Source organism: Notothenia rossii, assembly GCF_949606895.1.
Source record: "Notothenia rossii genome assembly, chromosome: 9".
In the NCBI taxonomy this organism is placed as follows: Eukaryota; Metazoa; Chordata; class Actinopteri; order Perciformes; family Nototheniidae; genus Notothenia; species Notothenia rossii.
This window is the reverse complement of record NC_136907.1, coordinates 29,855,698-29,875,862: the sequence shown is the minus strand read 5'-3', so window position 1 is coordinate 29,875,862 and position 20,165 is coordinate 29,855,698. Positions and strand designations below refer to the sequence as shown.

The window sequence follows — 20,165 nt, the reverse complement described above, 5'->3', positions numbered from 1 at the left end:
AGAATTAGTATTTATACTGCAAGGAGACGTATTTTGTGAAAATAAATATAAGATGTTGTTTAATTGTTGATATATTTATGATCCACGTCACGTATTCAGTTTCGGCGGCAGTTATTCAGTTTGTCCAGAAGTCTTCTCGTCAGGGCTCTATAAATAAAGGACTATGGCAGATGTGTAATATTTAATGCAGCCGAACTGTGTATTACAATGCATTTATGTGATTGTAATGGAAACCTCTGTAGCAATGGAGAGTCAGGACTCAGAGAGACATGAGGAGAGCAGGAGCTTTGATGTCAAACACTGATGGTTTATTTAGGAGTATCGTCCGGAGAATTCACATCACATGTCACAGCAGCCAGAGGTTCTGACTTCACGTTAGAGTTGCCATGTCAATTCTGAAGAACTCTACCCTAGACCCATGTATTTAGCTAGTTCAGAGAGAATAATCAACATTGTGCATAACAAGATATAATCATAACTCCTCTATCAGCTGATCCAACAGGCAGGAACAGGGAGACAGAATACTGAGAGCACAGCAACCAAGGTTACAGGTGCATGTGCTCAGTCAGGACAGTTTGAACTGATAAACTGGTTCAAAGTTATGGACCTTGGAAAATATTTCCCCAACAGTGATGACTTCCAAAGAGAAAAGCAAGCACACTCGGAATAAAGTATTATTTTATTTGCTTGGCACTTCCGGGTATTTCTCCACTGTTTCTCCATTTTCACAATACCGTGTAACTGTCACGTTTGAAGGGACGAAATCGTGACATCTTCACGTCTCCCAGCATGGTAAATCGTCACATGTTCACGTCTTGCTGTGATACCGGGTTGAATTCAGCAGTGTTATCTAATCCTGACCCTCAGTGTATATTTTTGTGTATTTTGTAGTTAAAAAAGGTATACAGTAAAGCCCACATCTGAAGGCATAAAATGTTTTTATACCTTAAAGATCTCCTACCATCAAACAATCAATTATTCAAAATACTTGAGGCTGGAGTCCCAAATGGTCTCAGAATCTACACCTGAAAGAGGCCTCTGCCGGACAGAGGTGAGCAATAAACTTTGTCCTATAAGATCTGTCGTTTTTGGAAAGTTCCTGACCCTGACCAGCTATGGATGTCCCTATAAGTTAATTTCTTAATTGATATCAATAGCAATGAGGAAAAAAAACAGCCTACAAAGTTGGGTTGTTGTCTTTGGGTCAAATCTGACAGATTTACTAGTTTTATCAATCATAACTTGTATCAATCACGACTGTATTGAACAATATGGTGAGTGCCTTGCTAACACTGTAAATGATGAAACAAGATGTTTATAAACAAATACTTTTATTTTGATTTCAAATATATTTATATATGATTTATTTATGAGATTTTTTAAATGAACTATTTCGTCAACAGAACTTCATAATTTACAACACAACAACTAACATTCAGGACACTGTCATGTTTATATTCATGTGCGGTTCCCAGGATGGTGGCCAGGTCTTTTTGCTGAAAGAAAAACAAGGCAAAAAAACAGTTAGACATTTTTTTTCAATTTCTGAAATATGTTGAGTATACAAAATCCCTTCAAATGTCTTCTCAATCCTAAGAAGGGCCATACACATAACGATCTGTTTTCAAATCCTGGATGCTAGGCCTGTCGGTCGGGCCTTTAGTGCCTACTCTTGTTCCGACTTTCCAAGGAAACTGAGGGTGATCCTTATGCTGCTAAGCTTCCAACCACCGAAACATATTCAGCGTGTTTTTTTTTTTAATGTTGTCTGTGGGACAGCAGTGTTTTAAACATTGTTTACCCCAAACCATACTGCATTATTTTAATCCTATGATAAGCAGTTCACCTGATTCCTTCAACAATAATGATGACCATAACTGCATATTGGACATTGTTGACATTCAAGCGGGTCACAATTTAGCATGTCATTTAAGTCTTCGTAACTATTATTAGTAAAAACACACTTAACAGTAGATTTAGGTGTTGACAAAGCTACATCTCTCTTTAGGCTATCACCAATGCCACATATTAAAAAGGGCCCAATAGTGCTTTTTGGGGTTTTCCATTTCCAGTAGTGTGTTGATTACGTAATTGTGAATGTAAAGGGCCTGCAAAAGCTTAATAGAAAAAGTTCCCCCAGATTTTCTCTCCAACACAACTGACTGAAACTAATTCCTACATTAAACGTAATAGACTAAGGGGCGGGACGTATCCAAGCGGTTGGCTCTGGTTTCAGACAGAGGGTGAAAAGAGGTGCAGCAGCACAGGCAGTATGAGAACAATAAAGAGCTTTTTGAACATTTAAGCAGGAAAAACGTAATACTAATGAACCTGGAAATTAACAGACGATGTCCTCTTTAAGTTCTCTCAGTCTATAATTACAAAGCAACCCCGATTTCTCGGATTTCTGAACTTAAAATGGTGCAGGTGCTTATTACATGAACTTAAATAACTCACAATTCATGGCAAAACTGACTTCTTAAATAGATAGATAGAGATTTATTGTCTCCCTTGTGAGAGATTTGCCTTGGGCAGTCGAGAGAATACACATAAACACAGGTATACATAGAACAACCAGAGTCACAGATACACTACAAAGATCACATGGCATACATAAGGTATACAAACATACAGGTGTACCTGTTACACTCCATTATTAATTAGGCCGAACTGTCAATTTATTGACAATTGAGTTAAACAAGAAATCTGAACTTACCTTGCAGGGCAGGGCAGCCAATGGACCAGCACTTCTTTACAGCCCTTCGAAACAGAAGAGAGGACAAAAACTAAATATTAATTATTTTAATTTATAATTCAATACTTCATTGCATTTTTAAATGGTAAATGTTTGGATTAATGTAAGACCTCCCAGAGAACAGCTCAACATGTAATTGTTGAATTTCTGACAAAATTCAACAATTTGAAAACTATTATGTTTGTTGTGTTGAAGGTCCATACCTGTTGTGTACTTCATGCAAACAATATAGCTACTAACCTTGCTTTCACGTGTCTTTGACACAGATTGCACTGGAAACGCGTCCAGTTTGCTGTGATATTCACACACTGTAAAGAAACATGAAATTAAATTGTCCATAAATCCAAAACTTGATATCATGTATGGTCTTGCAAACTTTTAAGTTGGGTTTTCAAATTGAAAAACACCATTTGTAAGGCCTCAAACAAATGCATGTCATAATTTTCCCATACTTTATATGACATAAAGCACCTCTTGGGTACCACAAATGACCACATAGTGAACCACAGATTATCTCCATGTGCCACAAAGCTTTTTTTAGGAATCAAAAGAACTACTATTATGTCAAAAGTTGTATATTTGTTTTATTACAGATCTGTAATGCCTCTATTTTTTTTCATACCTTCCTCCTTGTTTTGTTTTTTCTTGCCTCGCTTCTTTTTTGCTGATATTTTAACAGCTCTCTTTCTATAAAGAGAAACAAAAATCAAGTGTTAACTGCAATAGTCATGTGGTGTGTGCTTTGCAAACCAGGGAAGTACTTGCGAGAACACTTACATTTGAAGAAAAAGTTGGAAAAGCAAAGAGTGAAAAATCTTCTGGCTTAGAGGCCAGTTGGTGGTGCTACTGTACTTTTTTTTTTACACTGGCACTTTTTTTTAACCGTTGTGTATCTCATATTGTATAGACTCAAGATTTCCCTCATTGTTCTACATCATATATTCTATATTGATACCTACCTGTCGATTGCTTTTTTCTCTGCCTCAAACTCTTCTTTCTCCACTTCCACCACCTGTTCTTTCTCCTTGCCTGCCTCAATCTCTCCTGCCACCACCGGTCCAAACTCTTCCTCTGAGTCTTTCTGTCCCTCCAGCTCTCCTCTCTCCAGTCCTTCACTCGCTAATCTGTCCGTCTGTGTCTCTATGTCCCCTTCTGTCTCCATCTCCTGCATCTCAGTAGTTCCCTCAGTCTCATCCATTTCACCTCCCTCCCCCTGTTCTGTCTGGTCATCTTCTTCTCCAGTCCTTTCATGCTGCCCTAGACCCTCTGTCTCAGGATCCCATGCTTTGAAGTTAAACAAAGCAGACAAACAAGACAGTCATTAAAGATGTAGTGCAGGGTTGAAAATATGATTAACCAAAAAATATTAAAGTTTAACAAAGAAAAAGGAATAAATGAATTGCCCAAAACCAATTTAGGTTGTCTAAAATATTATCTGACTGACATTTCTATCCGATCCATCTGGATAGGTACACAATACAGGATTAAACTTAATAAAGAATCATGAATGTGCTGTGAACTACCTTCTAAAAAGCCTTCAAAAAGGCAAACCATTTTTTCCAGGACCGCATGGGCCACCAGTGGCAGCTCGAAGGGGCACTGGAGCTGGGCCGTCCACTTCTTATTTTTATTGTGGTACTTCCCCCAGAAGAGGAGGGGAAAGTACCCAAGGGCCTTCAGTTTTTCGACCTTAAAAACAAAGAAAAACATATAGACAAACATCACACAAATAGATACAGACAGAGATAGATTTTCCAGGCAGTGTTAAAAAGGCAAGACTTTAAAAAAAGAGAGTTGGCAGTCCACTCTCTATAGTGTGTCTTAATCAGAGAGAACTATCAGAGCAACACCACTACTATTTTCTAAAGAGACAATTGTGTTCCTGTTCTGTTTTGCCATTCATTAGCATCTGCCATGAAGTTATATTCACTCTACCACATTACAAGTGAACCAAAGGAGATACCTCTTAACCACACCGCATTGGCCTTCGGTCATGTTTTTGTGGTGTGTCCCGCATCATTGGCATTTTTTGCCATTCCCAACAACCTTTGCTGATGATTCAACATGTTGAATTGGCAGCAGAGCTGTCTGCAAAATAAGCTAGCTTAAGGAAATCTGTGCAGAAGAAGAAAAACGGACTTCAGGAAAACTAACTACTACAGTCCAAAGGCTCACACAAAGTATTTTAATTTGTTATCTCATCTGGTCGTTCTATTACTCAGATATTCCCAACATGAAGCTGAGTGGAGAATATTGTGAAAATGTTTTAAAGAGTGTATCACAAACATTGCCTTTATTTCTAGAGCCTTATGTATTTTGTTGTCCCTTTTGAAATGAGGAAGACATACTTCTGCCTACTGCTGTTATGGAGAGTAAAATCCTCTTATGCAGGTGCAGAGTGGAAGTGAGAGTTGGCAGTAGGTCTTAATCTGTGTGGTGTTTGACCTTCTGGCTTAAACGTAGGCAACGTGAGGATACCATACGTCGCTACTAGTTCTTTGATGTTGGTTGGTGAGTCAGAACATTTAGTCTAAAATTGCTTTGGGGGTGGGGATGAATGGCAAACAATGTTGAAAGGGCTAAAGTCAATGTATCGTTTTTTATATTTATACTAGCTAATTATTGAAATATTGCAAATGCATTTGGGTTAATGAAATCTTGACACATAATTGAATTACATTTCAAAAGTTGTTCCTTCCCTGTACAATATAGATTCAATTAATATTTCTCTAATGTTGTGGGACAGTAACCTTCCATGGCTGACCAAAATAAAATAAAATATTTATTACCACCAGGGCAGAATTATCGAATATCTTTGATTGATTTCTCGACCGGTGTACTTTTTGGGCCCAGTCTTTTGCTTTCTGCCGGAAATCCTTCATACGGGCCGTGTGCCTTGATTTCAGCTCCAACATCTTCCCACACTGAGGAAGTGAGAGGGAAAGAGGGAGTAGGAAGGACATACTTACTTTTTCTGATAGAAAGACAGTTATAAACAGTTGGGAAACAAATTATTGCTTATTTCTTTCTTTTAACCATATATATTATAATATAATATAATACTTCCCAAAAAAATGAATCGGAAAATCAATTAAATTCAACTGATTGTACAGACTGACAAAATATGCTACCGAGTAAATGTACCGGATCATTTATTCAGCAGGCTAACCAAGTTAGGATATCTAATTAACAGTATACAGAGGGGCCACATTCACGTTATCTAACTATTTGTAGCAATTCATGTTTTAATTGACACTATGAATGTCCATTATATGGTCTCATATATAATCATAATCAAATATTATTCATTTTTTAAAATCAAAATATTGTTATTTAAAAGAACCAACAGTCAAACTTTTCAATGGAACAGGCACATGCAGTAAATGTAATGTTCTAAAAAACACCTATACTGTGATGCACATTTGTGGAGTGAAAAAACTCTTTCCGGCTTTTGTTAGAAAAAAGTCACCACTTTGTTCGCCACTTTTATTGTATTGGGTTTTGCAGAAAACAAAGAGATATTTATAGGCAAAACTAACTGCCATTTATGTATGAAAATGGCTTTGTCCGAGAGACAGTATAATAGACTGTATTATTATGAATACTTTAGTAGACATATATATATACATATATATATATATATATATATATATATATATATATATATAGTTCTATTTACCTTTGTGCATCTACGATTTGCGCAGTTCGATTTTTCCAAACAATGGGGGCACTGTCTTTTTGTGGATCCACCTGGCATCTTTGCTACATTATGAACAAAACAAAAACATCACATGTATCACATATAGTTATTGGCATGACACAAAACTAAAATTCTTCCATATAACCATGTATGATTACTAAAGTCAAATGATGTTGATTGAATTCAACTTCAAAATAATGTTAAGTGTGATATCAAAGTTCAATTAGTAGCACTTTAAAAATCACAAATTCCAGTGTAATATCATAAATAACTTTCAATTTCTGGTAATATTCAGTACGTATTGTGTAATCTTTTTTTGGCATGATAAGATGTTTTCTATTAGCTATCATCATAAACCTCAAATCATGTTTGTTCATAAAATGTATCTGTTATTGCGTGATATAATGCATGTTTTTTTAGATAGAGACTCTACTGTAGTCAAACTAGTACTTAATATTAAATTGCTCTTATGTTCCTGAAGTAAATGTTCATATATTCAGTTTTATTCATAATTTTTTTCCCGATTTTTATTATAGAGTAATACACATTTTTTTATATTTCTATTATACAGATACTCTTTCGAGCTACTGTTGATATGAATATATTCAATGTTTATGCTAATTATTTGTATTGTATTTTATATTCCTCCTACATATTTTTTATTAATTTGTAATGTCCAAAAACACTGGGCTGCAACGAAATAATTTCCCAATTTGGGATGAATAAAGTATCTATCTATACACTATTCGTTTAGGTTAAAAGCACGACATGTACATATGATTTAAATTATAAATTACATATCCATATAGGCCTAGTCCTAAACTCACAATTTATGTGGACCGGATCGTGTATCGGCAAGTAATGTTTGTTTAAATATCAATGGGACAAATATCTGAGCAGACCTCAGATTGGCTCGAAGAGTGAAAATAAGCTTAAAAACCCGGAATACTGATCTGGATTCAGTAAAGTATTATGTACGATAATCACCTTAAACAGGGATACCAAGTGACATTACAGATGTATGCATTAACATGCCAAACATGATTTATAAGAAGTAAATCGCCACTCATTTGGGATTAAATCAGGTTGCAAATGCGTTTAAAGCGGGTTCAGTCGGCTACCATTACTTAATAACACTAACACAGTCTGTTCGTGTGTGTTGCTGTCACAGGCTAAGTAAAAAAAAACTGAAGAACCATGTCATAACATGATCAACTATGTTACTATCGATTGATTTTAAACTGCAACAGTTCCGTAAAACGACAGACCTTAGCTAAGGCTAACTCAATGACGCTAACTGAGCAGTTCACGGTTTAACTAGCAAATAATTAGCACGCGTAAGCTTGTATGTCGACACATGGTGCTGTGTAAAGTGATGCAAAAGCTGAAATCATTTTTAAAAAACACTGTAAATGTCTTTATTACATTACAGAAAACGTGTTTACCTCGAGGAACTCCGTGTCAAGGAGGGTTCAATGTTGTCTTCTTCTTCTTCTTCTTCTTCTTCTTCTTCTTTTAATGGCGAATCGCCTTCTCCAATTGACCTTTCGCAAAGCCACGCCCCCCCTTGGTTACTGTTGCTAGTCCGACAAGCTGAGAGCCAGATGCGTTAAACAAAGCCATAATGGAGGGTCTCCGTAACGTCGGAGTCGCCTTAACAGACTCATTTTGGAGCAATAACGCAGCAATATCCTCCAGGTCCCGAAAAAAAGGGGCTACAATACGCTATGGAGGGTTATATCCACAGCATAAACATTAGAAAAGAGGGAGGCACAACATCAATAGAGGCACTTGCATACAGGTCGCAGTGCAAGAGTGAAAAACCACATGAGCTGTATGTCAAATTCGACGGAATTATTATTATTATTTTGGAATAAAACAATACAATCACAAGAGGCATTAAATGTTGTAGTTTGTCGAAAGTTAACTACCGTTTCCTTGGTGGCTTTCTGCATCCACCTTGTTGTTCCTTTGTGTGGGTCGGGGTGACCACTTGTGCAGCAGGATTAGGGAAGTCGGCAGTAGGCTTTCCATTAACAAAATGCTACAAAGATTAAAGCAAAATATAAATGAATGATTGCCTGTTGGCTTTCTTGTTTGTACTTTGACCACAGGTAGACTAATAACGGAGCTCAGCTGTTCAGACATTATTATGCATCAAGTGATATACATGGTCAAAATGACCGAGAAGCACACAGCTTACAGCTGTAGTCGTGTGACTTTAGTTAACGTTAGTTAGTGAAATTAGTTAATTAAATTAGTTAGTTAATTTGTGAATGTAATCTTTGCTAGCTAGCTAGCTACGTTAGCACGTATTTAACTTGGAGCAAACGTATTTGTGTTTGTTGATATTCGCCATATTCAGCTTTGCATGGGGCCTGCCGCATTTCTTTATCCACTGGCGGCATCTCTCCTCTCTGGTTTTGGGTTTAGGAAACGGGTAAAATATCACCCCCCCCTCTAAGCTTATGGGATATCTGCTATCCGATTTCCAAAGACCATAAGCACAACGCTTCACCATTTTCGCAATGAATTTGAACGCTAAGCTTGTTGGACTTCCACAGGGAGCCGCGCACGTGATCGAATATGATTGGACTACGGGCATTTAGGGGCGTGGCTTTGCGAAAGGTCAATTGGACTGCGCTGCGTCCAGTGGACCTTTAACGAAACGTGCTATGTGGGAAACACCATATCCCAGTGTGCATTGCGGCTACAACATCCAAATCATCGAGCTTGAAATGGGCCTACATCTGTTTCCGGTGACTTTATTTGGAAAATCAGTTCCTGACGGACGGCTAAAAAGCCCAATATTATATAATTAAACGAATAAATAAAAACAAGGATAATAGTGTGTTATTGTTGAGTAAATAACAGTGTGTTATTTAGAAAAGGATAACAAATTCGAAGGAAAAAAAGATTAAAAACAATACAGATTTCAGTATTTTGAGGCTCTGAGCCCCATTTATTTTCCTCACGGACGGCAAAAAAAGTCAGACATTATAAGATTACAAATAAAATCAATAATCGTGGCTTGATATTGAGTATTAACATGTTTTTATGGACCACACAGCTTCCGGTCTTCTCAGACACGACCGTATCCATGGGTCTCATATGCACGCAAAACTCGGACTCAGAACTCAATGGGAATAGTTGGCGTATGATAGGCACGCAAAATCGGACTTTAGCGTATCTATTGCACGCATTTTCCAATGTGTAAAGTCATGTCATTTGTACGCAGACTGAAGAGAGTGGGTTGATTTAATCACAGTGAAGAAAAAACTTATTCATGTAATTATTTGGATGCTGACCACAAGGTTCAATTTGCCCAGAGGAAAGGCTCAGGTCCTCCAGGAGACCTTGCATGTAATAAGCTGATTTTTCATCAGAGGCTTCTACTACAAAGCTGGTTCAACCTAAGCTGGATATGTTTGAGTTATCCGGTTGGCCTAATCCAAAACATACAAGCGCTCTCGCTAAACGGTACTACGACGCGGGCAGTGGCGGCTGGTGGAAAATATTTTTGGTGGGGCTGTTGATATAGTGAGTAAACATAATTTTTTGGGGAGAAATGACCCCTTAAATTGGGACTTCTGGTGATGTAATGGCCCCATAAAATCGTGGTTCTAGGGCCAGGAACAACCAGGCTGAGTCGGGCTGAGTATGCTAAACTAACTGCGGTCAAGCCAGCCTCCACTCGGGAAAACCTAGTCAAGCCAGCCCTCACGTGATATTGCGGTGCGCGAATATCCTATGCATTACGGTAGAGTAAACAAAAATCATCCCTCTGTGTTTAGATGAGAATAAAACAAAAAATGTCCAGTATCAAAGACTCATTTCACTTCAGGGTGATAGCAGGACATCTCATTTAGTCACTCAGAAAAAATCAGGACATTCTGATGTAGAGTTTCAAAATAAAAGACCTTTGAAATCTCTATTGTATGACCTATCATCCCTGTCTTTAGATGAGAATAAATCAAAAACTGTCCAGTATCATAGATCCATCTCACTCCAGGGTGATAGCAGGCCCCCCCATCTAGTCACTCAGAAAAAATCAGGACATTCTGATGTAGAGTTTCAAAGTAAAAGACCTTTGAAGTCTCATATATGAGCTATCATACCTGTTTTTGGATGAGAATAAAACAAAGACTGTCCAGTATCATAGATCCATCTCACTCCAGGGTGATAGCAGGACACCCCATGTAGTCACTCAGAAAGAATCAGGACATTCTGATGTACAGTTTCAAAATAAAAGACCTTTGAAGTCTCATATATGAGCTATCATCCCTGTCCCCAAAGGTCTTTTTTAAATATATATTTTTTAATTTAATATTTTTTTTAATATTTTTTTTTGTATGTGGGAAGAGGTGGGGCGGTGCCCCTAGCGCCCCTATGGGCCGGCCGCCACTGGACGCGGGTTATCAAGTGCATCGCTCAATCCAGCCGTGCCCTATCTAGTTAGGTGCGTGTTCACATGAAAGGGGTGGTATTTGGAGCATTCGACCAATCACAAACATGGAGAAGCGTACTGACAGCGCAGCGTCATACTTCCTGAATGAAAAGTAAACTATAATATTAGACATAATGAAGAAGTTAAACTTTAAACATCCATGACTTAAACACTTTATCCAGGATAAAAGCCACATAGCTGCACCTGCAAGGTGAATACAGCTGGTAAAAGAAAACGTGTTTGAATGCGTACATTAACAGGTTTATGATATCACTGCCCCGTCTAAGACACGAGTGGATCTGACTTTAATTACATTTGTCTCGAGTGTTTCGTCAACTTAATGTGTTGCTTAAAATAATACTTCATAATACAGTATGTGACACTGTAAGTGTTGCACGGCCAGATACGGCTCAGCTGACTCAGATAAGGAAATATATGATACATTATACGGTTACTTATGTTGTGGCAGATATTTAAGTAAGCTTTTTAACGCTAATGTTATAATAGTGAGATTTCTCTGAAGATGGGAGGTGATATTCTATTAATTTTCACGTTCACACAGTCGGTAATTTTTGCCGGCCGTCTTTCCTGCAACGGCGGCTTTTCTGTATTTCCTTTCTTCTGTAATATGACTTGATCGCTTTAAACTCCGCACACTGAGCTCAGATTGATCAGCAGGCAGTGCTTTCACTGAATTGAGCTCTTAGCCTGCAACCTAACCTGCTCCGGGGCAGGTTAGCCGCACAGAAGTTACCATGGAGATCTAGCCTGCTAAAAAGAGAACCAGCTTCGTAACCCAGAGTTTTCCCTGAAGTTAGCCGGCTAAGCGAAAATCCTGCTTCGTAGTATAGCCTACCCCCCAGGTGTTCCACTCAAAACAGATTGAAGAGACATTTCGTCCTTGAATGACCAAATGAGCATTAGCCGTAGTGGATTTAATAATTAATGCAGAGGCTGTAGTGCAATGACAAATCTGTTCGTAGGGCTGCCCCACCACAATGATTAATTTAATAGCGATACTAGACAACATCCAGTCATAAATGATGGAGAGACTCTCACAAGCCACGTTGAGAGGTGAAAACAGGGGTTCATTGCTTGGAGGTTTTTCTTTCAAATCAACGTGGAAAATGCCATTTGACGGTTGCAGACAGCGGGGCTGAAAGAAGAGGAATAAAAAGAAAGCTTCTGCTTTTTATCTTAAGAGCGAGAGCTACCAGTAAGAGCGGCAGTATTACTGAGGACGTTTCACTCTCTCTTCAACCGATAAAAAGTTCCTCCATTAGGAGAGACATGCAGCTTGAGTCCATTAGAAAGCCAAGCGGAACAGCAGGGACTTTCATTCAACTATCAATACACATAATGAGCAGGACAATGCCCCCCTCTCCAGCACACTGCATTAAGCACATGGTGTTGCTGCTGCTGGAAATCCACAGTGATTTGTGTGCTGCTTCCATCATGCTGCAAAGCTCCTTTGTCTAGTTGCAAGTTAAATATTTCCGTTATATTGTGTATCATTTATACTCTAGTAATATATGTTCTTTATATTGTGAATTTGTATATATACTTGCCGCTATCTATCCATCCATCTCTCTATAACATATCATAACGATGTATGTTCTATGTTATAGCGTTATTAGATTGCAATGATCCCTGCAGCCTTCATTTGCATAATAGTAAGGGTAAACTGATTTTCTTGAAAATACTATAACTCCTGGTTTTAATGCTGAGATTACATTACCGTTTTTTTTTACAATTGGTAACACAGTTCACTTCTTTCATTCTCTTCACACAGCAAGCGGAGCAAAAGTCAAAGTGGATTAAACTGTAAAGTTTCTCATATTTAGCCAACACCGAAACTCTGCTCATCACATTCCATTCTTACTTAGCAAACTATTGGATTGGATATATAAACTCTTCTCTCCCAGTCACTGAGTGGTTTACAGCTCACCCCAGGACTCTTTTCCTTCCAGCTTACTCTGCGTTACTCCATCCCATAGAGGAATTATTTTCCTCACAGATGAGTGTTTTTGACCACCAGCCATATGATGAAATACTCTTGCAGGCAATGAATGCTGCAGAATATTGCCAGGGATGGATCGGGCATGCAAAAATATTCCTTCAGCTGTATTGCAAGAGAGGAGATGAGGTGTGATGTGTAGAAAACTTGTGGCCTATTGCATGAGACAAGCAAAGGAGCCGCCTCCAGAAAAAACTCTGCAAATATCGCCTTTTTTCTGTGCGCCGTGCCAGCAGCTCCAAAAAAAGTGCAAGCTGAACATCTTATGACTTTTCAGAAAAGGGCTGGGAATGTCACCAATGGAGCACTGTTATACCCCTGATATGCAATTACACTGAATGTGAATATAAAATGTTGTGCAATACCCTCGTGCAATTCACGCTTTTTCTTTCAATTTATTTACAATCTGTAAACAGTTACAGCTACCTCTTTAATTATATATGGTTACTTTTTTTTAAACATACTGCTACTTTTTTTTTTTACCATTTTGTACTTATGTGCTATTTTAAAAAAAAAAATATTAATAACGTGTGCATACTTAGTTCTTCCTTGTTTTTTTTACATGTAAGTCTATTCTCTTTTTTGTATCAGCATCATCTTTCTGCTGTTGTAATAATGTACAGGACTGTCTCAGAAAATTAGAATATTGTCATAAAGTTCTTTATTTTCTGTAATGCAATTAAAAAAACAAAAATGTCATACATTCTGGATTCATTACAAATCAACTGAAATATTGCAAGCCTTTTATTATTTTAATATTGCTGATTATGGCATACAGCTTAAGAAAACTCAAATATCCTATCTCTAAATATTAGAATATCATGAAAAAGTATACTAGTAGGGTGTTCAACGAATCACTTGAATCGTCTAATTAACTCGAAACACCTGCAAGGGTTTCCTGAGCCTTGAAAAACACTCAGCTTGGTTCAGTAAACTAAATCACAAGTATGGGGAAGACTGCTGATCTGACTGCTGTCCAGAGGACCGTCATTGACACCCTCCATCAGGAGGGTAAGACACAAAAAGAAATTTCTCAAAGAGCAAGCTGTTCACAGAGTGCAGTTTCAAAGCACATCCACAAAAAGTCTGTTGGAAGGGGGAAATGTGGCAGGAAACGCTGCACAACCAAGAGAGATGACCGCAGCCTTAACAGCATTGTGAAGAAGAGTCGCTTCCAGAATTTGGGGGAGCTTCAAAGACAGTGGACTGAAGCTGGAGTCCAGGTATCAAAAGTCACTGTTCACAGACGTGTCCGGGAAATGGGCTACAATAGCCGTATTCCCATGGTCAAGCCACTTCTGAACTCAAGACAACGGAAGAGGCGTCTGACTTGGGCTAAGGAAAAGAAGCACTGGACAGTTGCACAGTGGTCCAAAGTCCTCTTTTCAGACGAAAGCAAGTTTTGTATTTCATTTGGAAGTCAAGGCGCCAGAGTCTGGAGAAAGGCTGGAGAGGAGCAAAATCCAAGTTGCTTGAAATCCAGTGTGAAGTTCCCACAGTCAGCGATGGTTTGGGGAGCCATGTCAGCTGCTGGTGTTGGTCCACTGTGTTTCATCAAGCCCAGAGTAAATGCAGCTGTGTACCAAGAGATTTTAGAGCACTACATGCTTCTGTCTGCTGAAAAGCTCTATGGAGATGAGGAATTCATTTTCCAGCATGATCTGGCACCTGCCCACAGTGCCAAAACCACCAGTAACTGGTGTACTGACCATGGCATTACTGTCCTCGATTGGCCTGCAAATTCCCCTGACCTGAACCCCATAGAGAATATGTGGGGTATTGTGAAGAAGAAGCTGAAAGACACCAGACCCAACAATGCTAATGAGCTAAAGGCCGCTATTGAAGCATCCTGGGCATCCATAACACCTCAGCAATGCCACAGGCTGATTGCCTCCATGCCACGCCGCATTGATGCAGTAATCCGTGCAAAAGGATTCCCAACCAAGTACTGAGTGCATTAATGGACATTTTCAAATGTTTGATTGTGTTTTGCTGTTATAAATCTTTTTTTTTTACTTGGTCTGAGGAACTATTCTAATTTTTTGAGATAGGATTTTTGAGTTTTCTTAAGCTGTATGCCATAATCAGCAATATTAAAATAATAAAAGGCTTGCAATATTTCAGTTGATTTGTAATGAATCCAGAATGTATGACATTTTTGTTTTTTTAATTGCATTACAGAAAATAAAGAACTTTATCACAATATTCTAATTTTCTGAGACAGTCCTGTATATGTTCCCGTTGCAAGAATCATTCAGGAATTCTCCTTCTGATTCTGAAGGTTGTTTTTTTCTGTGTTGTTCTATCCTGACCTGTACATGTCAGATATAAACTATCATCAAAAAGACCAAAAGCCCTTTCGTGGGATATTTGTTGGACAGCAGTGAGTGTTGTACTTTTATCGCCGCACGCAGACCGTCCTCCTCGCTCCGGCTGTCAGACTGAGCGCTGAAGCTCATTCTTAGTTATGACGGCAAACAGCTCCACGTTGGGGCTAATGCTGAAAAACAGTCTCAAACTCAAAGACGGTAGCCAAGAGAGATACAAAAATCAAAGGGCCGATGCTAGTCTATCAGACAACGGCAGTTAGAGTGGTAAATTATGTTGTCAAGATATAGAAACACCATGAGTGCTTCTTTGATAAAGTGCTGGAATGTGGCCCTCCTGTTTGTTGACTAAGGCCCTTACACTTGTTTGTATAGTGATAGTGAAACCTTACGGCCCGTCCACAAGGCAGCGTGCGTTGAAGCTTCAACGCAGCTTCCCATTCACTTTGAATGGGTTGACGTCAGGCTTTGCCAAATTGCCTTGTGGTTCCGTCGCGTCGCTTTGCCGCCGTTGCTCGTTTCGAAAGTTGAGAAAAGTTCAACTTTCCAAGCTTCGACGGAAGCACCAATCAAATAATATGCCAGTACAAGCTCTAGCCAATCAAACCGCGTGTTTGTGTGTCCGGGGCGGGAGATTAATGTGATTGGTTTTTGGTCGCGCTCCAGACACGCCCACCGGCAAGCTTCAACGCACGCTGCCGTTTGGACATACCGTTACGGTACGTCTACACTACAGGCATCAAAAAATGCTTTCAACGCTTCGCCCATTCACTTGAATGGGGTGACGTAGAAGATTTTGAATCTTCGCCGAACTGCATTGTGGGGAGCATGGCATGGCTTTGCAAGCATCTATCGGCATCAAAAGTTGAACAATGTTCAACTTTTGAGGCGCGATGCTTGGCATCAGCCAATCAAATTCCGTTTATGCAAATCCCGCCAGTGCAAGCTCAGCCAATCAAACCGCGTGCAAACTGGGAGAGCCAGACCGCAGTTCATTTCCTCATATTCCAAACGAGATATTACGGTAGCAAATCACCCGGTTCTTTACGACCGGAACTATTTACCGGGATACAAACCGGAGGAACCAGGCATGGAGGGAGGTGGCAGAGACAGTGGGTGAAACTGGTAGTTTTTTCGCCTGTTTGGAGAGTTTATATCCAGTTTACTTCGTTTTAACATTGCTATTGCTTTGTATGTCGGGGGCGGGAGATTCATGTGATTGGTTGCTCGCAAAAAATCGCCAAGCTTCAGACACGCCCAGCTTCAAGATTTTTTCATGCCTGTAGTGTAGACGGGCCGTTAGTGTTTACATCTGGTGAAAATTTTACTGTCAAGCGGCAAACTCTTAGACAGAGCCGGGAAGCCCATAAGGAAGTACCACAAACTGCAGTTCATCTATTGGCCGGTAGGAGATGGCTGCAGAAAGGAGCCATTTCAATAGACCCCCATGTTAAAATGCCCAACTTTACAGCAGAAATAAACATGTTTCTACCCATGGATGCAATAAAACGTATTCTGGATATAGTTATATTCCACCTTCATGACAATGGATTGGGGAGTGCATTTTTTTATAACGCACCCCTTTTAGTTTTATTAGGTCTTAAAGCTTTTGCATAAATTAGGGCGTGGTCACTTTGAAGGACAGGTCTCTGGTGACTGCTGCTTCTTGCTTTCTGCCCCTCTGCTAGCTTAGTTAGCTCTGTTAGCTCCAGGATGCTACAGGGGCTCAGCTGTGAGGCTGACCCGGGGAACACAACTTGAACTCGGACGTGTTTGTTGTGCTGGTGCTTGGTGGAGTATTCTTTATTTAAATATCGGACTTATCTTATGCTGCCTCGGCTCCGCCTTTTTGCCCTTATTTGGATCAGGCTGGAGCAGGCGGGAGTTAGACTCTGACTTCGCTGTCGACAAGGCAGCGGCCGAATCCGCCTACTAAGGGCTTCTCAGCAACTCTGCAGAAACCTATGGGCGACGTCACAGACACTACGTCCATTTATATATACAGTCTATGGTTACAGTTCATTTAGTACAATAAATACAAGCAATTAAGCCAGACTATTTTAATGAGATGTTTAAACCTAAAGTGATTCTGCCTGACACTTTTTTAAATGATCCTTTCTTGCACGGGAAAACTGTTTTCACACAACTATGTCAATTACTGTAGTCATTACGACCTAGGCCAGGGGTCGTAATGACCTTTACAACCTTTACTATCAAAACAGTCATTTTGCACCCTTTGCCACCAAATAAAAGGTCTGCCACAAAACATAATTGCAAAATCTACAAAAAATGGTCTGTGAACTATAGATACACAATTAAGAAAACATTTGAAAGTCTATTGCTTTTCTGTTATAACATAAGAAGCAGCAAATGCTGTGTGCTTTAAAGATGACTTATTTTGTGGTTTGCTAATTTCTCACAATATTTCAGGCATAAACTTAGATCAGGATTGTTGTCAATAAAAGCATAGTAATCTGCTAACCCTTAATTAAACGCTGAATTTCATTTGTGACTGTTTTATAGTTATCCATGATTAGTTTCCCAAGGCCAGGGGTCTAAAATTCAGGACGAACAACACCCAGGGAAATGCGGGGAGGCGTGTGGCGAAGTGGACTAGTGCACTGGTGTTCGGATCAGGGGATCAGGGGGTGACAGGTTCAAACCCCACTGCAGTCAGCATGTCGTTGTCTCCCTGGGCAAGACACTTCACCCCAAATTGCTCCTGGGGATTGTCCACAGTATTGAGTATATAAGTCGCTTTGGATAAAAGCGTCTAACAAGTAACATGTAATGTAATGTAAAAATGCGCCAGGAGATAGACTTAGACGGATGTGACGCATTTATTAGCTGACGAAATATTCATATTACTTCAGTGTCACAGTATCATCTCAAATTTGATTCAATGTCATTTTTTTGTCAAAGCTACAGGGAGCCATTGAAGAGTTGCCTAACCCTGACCTAGGCCGATTTATTTCAATATTGGTTGCATTCATTACACCTGTCTTTCTATTAGATACTATTCCCTGAAATGGGAAATGGCAGGATATTAGGATGAATCAACTCATCAATTTCCTCCCGAGTGAATGATCAGCAAATCAACCAGCATTGACATCCAGCATTCTCTCAGTGTCATTTTCCTTGCAAAAAATCAAAGAAGAGTTGACAGAAGAACAGGAAGTTTTTTTTCTGACATCACTTATCTAAGCAAGACATCCCATTAAACCACTGAACAAAATAGGCTTTAAGGAAAGACAAGCATTAACAAGGTTTTTCCTCTAACGTTATTTGATCCATGAAACATGGATTATTCACTTTATATTGCTCACGAGCTTCACAAAAGTGGAAAGTATAATTGAAAGAGGAAGCAACCTGGAAGATGAGAAGGGGGGGAAACATAAGCTATGGGCAAATCAATAACATGATGTCATGATGCAGCCGAGGATTGCTTTACATATCATTTCCCCCCCCCCACTTGATGCATGTCTGTGCACACGCTTCAGCACACACACAGACCTGTGCATTGTGGAATAGGGACACTAGCTAATGAGCCAAACAAATTGACAATCCTCCCTTCCCCCACCACTGCAACACACACACACATACGCACACACTTCCCTGAGCCAATACAAGCAGTAAAGAAACAATGGGTCATTGTTGGCCTGCTCGCTGCCGAGGCTAATGTATTCCGGACAGAACGGAGAGCTCAACCACTCTAGCAAAAATAAAAACGTAACACAAAGAGCCAGATTAAGAAGCACTGCTGAGGGCCCCCGCATTGTGGGGCAATAACACATCTGCATTAACAAGACGACATCTGACTAAATTAGTATTCATAAATCATGTTGCTTTCCATATGGGAATGCTGATCTGCCTCTCTCATGTCCCATGGTACACTCAGTAATGAAGGTGGAAGGAAAAAAAGTCCTTGCAAGGAATGCCAAAATGGCTCCACATAGCTCGTCACTCTCTGAGGACACTGATGTTGTGCAGCTCCCCAGGTTGTGAATTATATGGAACACGATATGCAGCCAATTCCTCTCCCTGTGAACACATCCTTATGGGAGGGATTCCGGGAGATGGGGATAGAATGCACTACCTTTTTGTCACTGTAGGCACCAATCAAGATCACCGAGTCACTCAGTGGGTGCCAGCTGTCCGTACAAACAAGGGCCACGTATGTAGACACATGAGTGGGAGTGAGGAGTCGCTGTGTAAGTCTAAGTGTAGTCAACAGACATAGCCTGGCCGTTTGAGTGACAATGATTCCTCCAACTTGTTTCTATTTTAATGAGGAGGCAGCAAGCGAAAATGGGAGGGAAAGCAGCACAGCAAAGCACAGTTGTCTGTCAAGAGAAGGCCATTAATACACAGCACAGCGTCTCTGTGGAAGGATATGCAGGTATATGCATTTATGATGACCATGTGTCTGGCTGGGAATAAGTTGCAATAAAACTTTCTTTAAAGTATTCTAATGTTGGGATATAAAAAGCAGCAGGATGAAAAAAGTTTTCCGCCATGCTTCGACAGCGTGATCACAACTCATTCATCACATCGATGTTTTCAAGTGACACCTACCCTGCAGGCCTGGCTTCATTCACCTTCAATTCAATCTGATCTGAAGTCTGAATCTGAAGTTTTCTCAAGCTCCATACCACAAAGAATATATCCGGAAATTCATTAAATGAAAAGTGATTAAGCCCCTTGCCTGTTAAGTCATTAGTCCTCAGTCATCAGTGCTATCACCCCGTGTGAGGTGGTAGCAGAGGCCTGATTTAAATGCCATCAGACACTCATATATCATCCAGATCTGCCCCCCAGGAGGCTAATTTAGCTTATTCAAATTTGATAGTGGGCTGTCATGAGGCAAAATCAGACTTGAATGAGACTTTACCTAATAAACAATCACACAGTCTGAGGTT

The 20,165-nt window shown here is 39.7% G+C and overlaps 2 protein-coding genes across 4 annotated transcripts in view; both read right to left on the bottom strand.

Annotated features, from left to right (window-relative positions):
• The window catches only part of kirrel3a (kirre like nephrin family adhesion molecule 3a), a 456,972-nt gene that overhangs the window by 339,452 nt on the left and 97,355 nt on the right, over positions 1-20,165 (bottom strand). The gene's annotated exons all lie outside the window — the stretch shown is intronic.
• LOC307019443 (uncharacterized protein) lies at positions 1,394-7,981 on the bottom strand. 3 transcript variants are annotated; one of them, XM_079650346.1, is made up of 7 exons: positions 7,901-7,981; positions 6,435-6,517; positions 3,715-3,826; positions 3,378-3,442; positions 2,996-3,063; positions 2,717-2,760; positions 1,394-1,496 (listed from the first exon to the last, which is right to left on the bottom strand). In XM_079650346.1, the coding sequence occupies exons 2-7, from the start codon at positions 6,442-6,444 to the stop codon at positions 1,436-1,438; spliced, it is 360 nt and encodes a 119-aa protein (XP_079506472.1). In that variant the 5' UTR covers positions 6,445-6,517; positions 7,901-7,981; the 3' UTR covers positions 1,394-1,435. The 3 variants fall into 3 exon arrangements, 2 of the variants coding, with proteins under 2 accessions (XP_079506472.1, XP_079506471.1); XM_079650345.1 differs by lacking the exons at positions 1,394-1,496; positions 2,717-2,760; positions 2,996-3,063; positions 3,715-3,826 and adding exons at positions 4,307-4,444; positions 5,545-5,679 and having other exon boundaries at positions 3,072-3,442; XR_013802653.1 differs by lacking the exons at positions 1,394-1,496; positions 2,717-2,760; positions 2,996-3,063; positions 3,378-3,442; positions 3,715-3,826 and adding exons at positions 3,844-4,039; positions 5,545-5,670.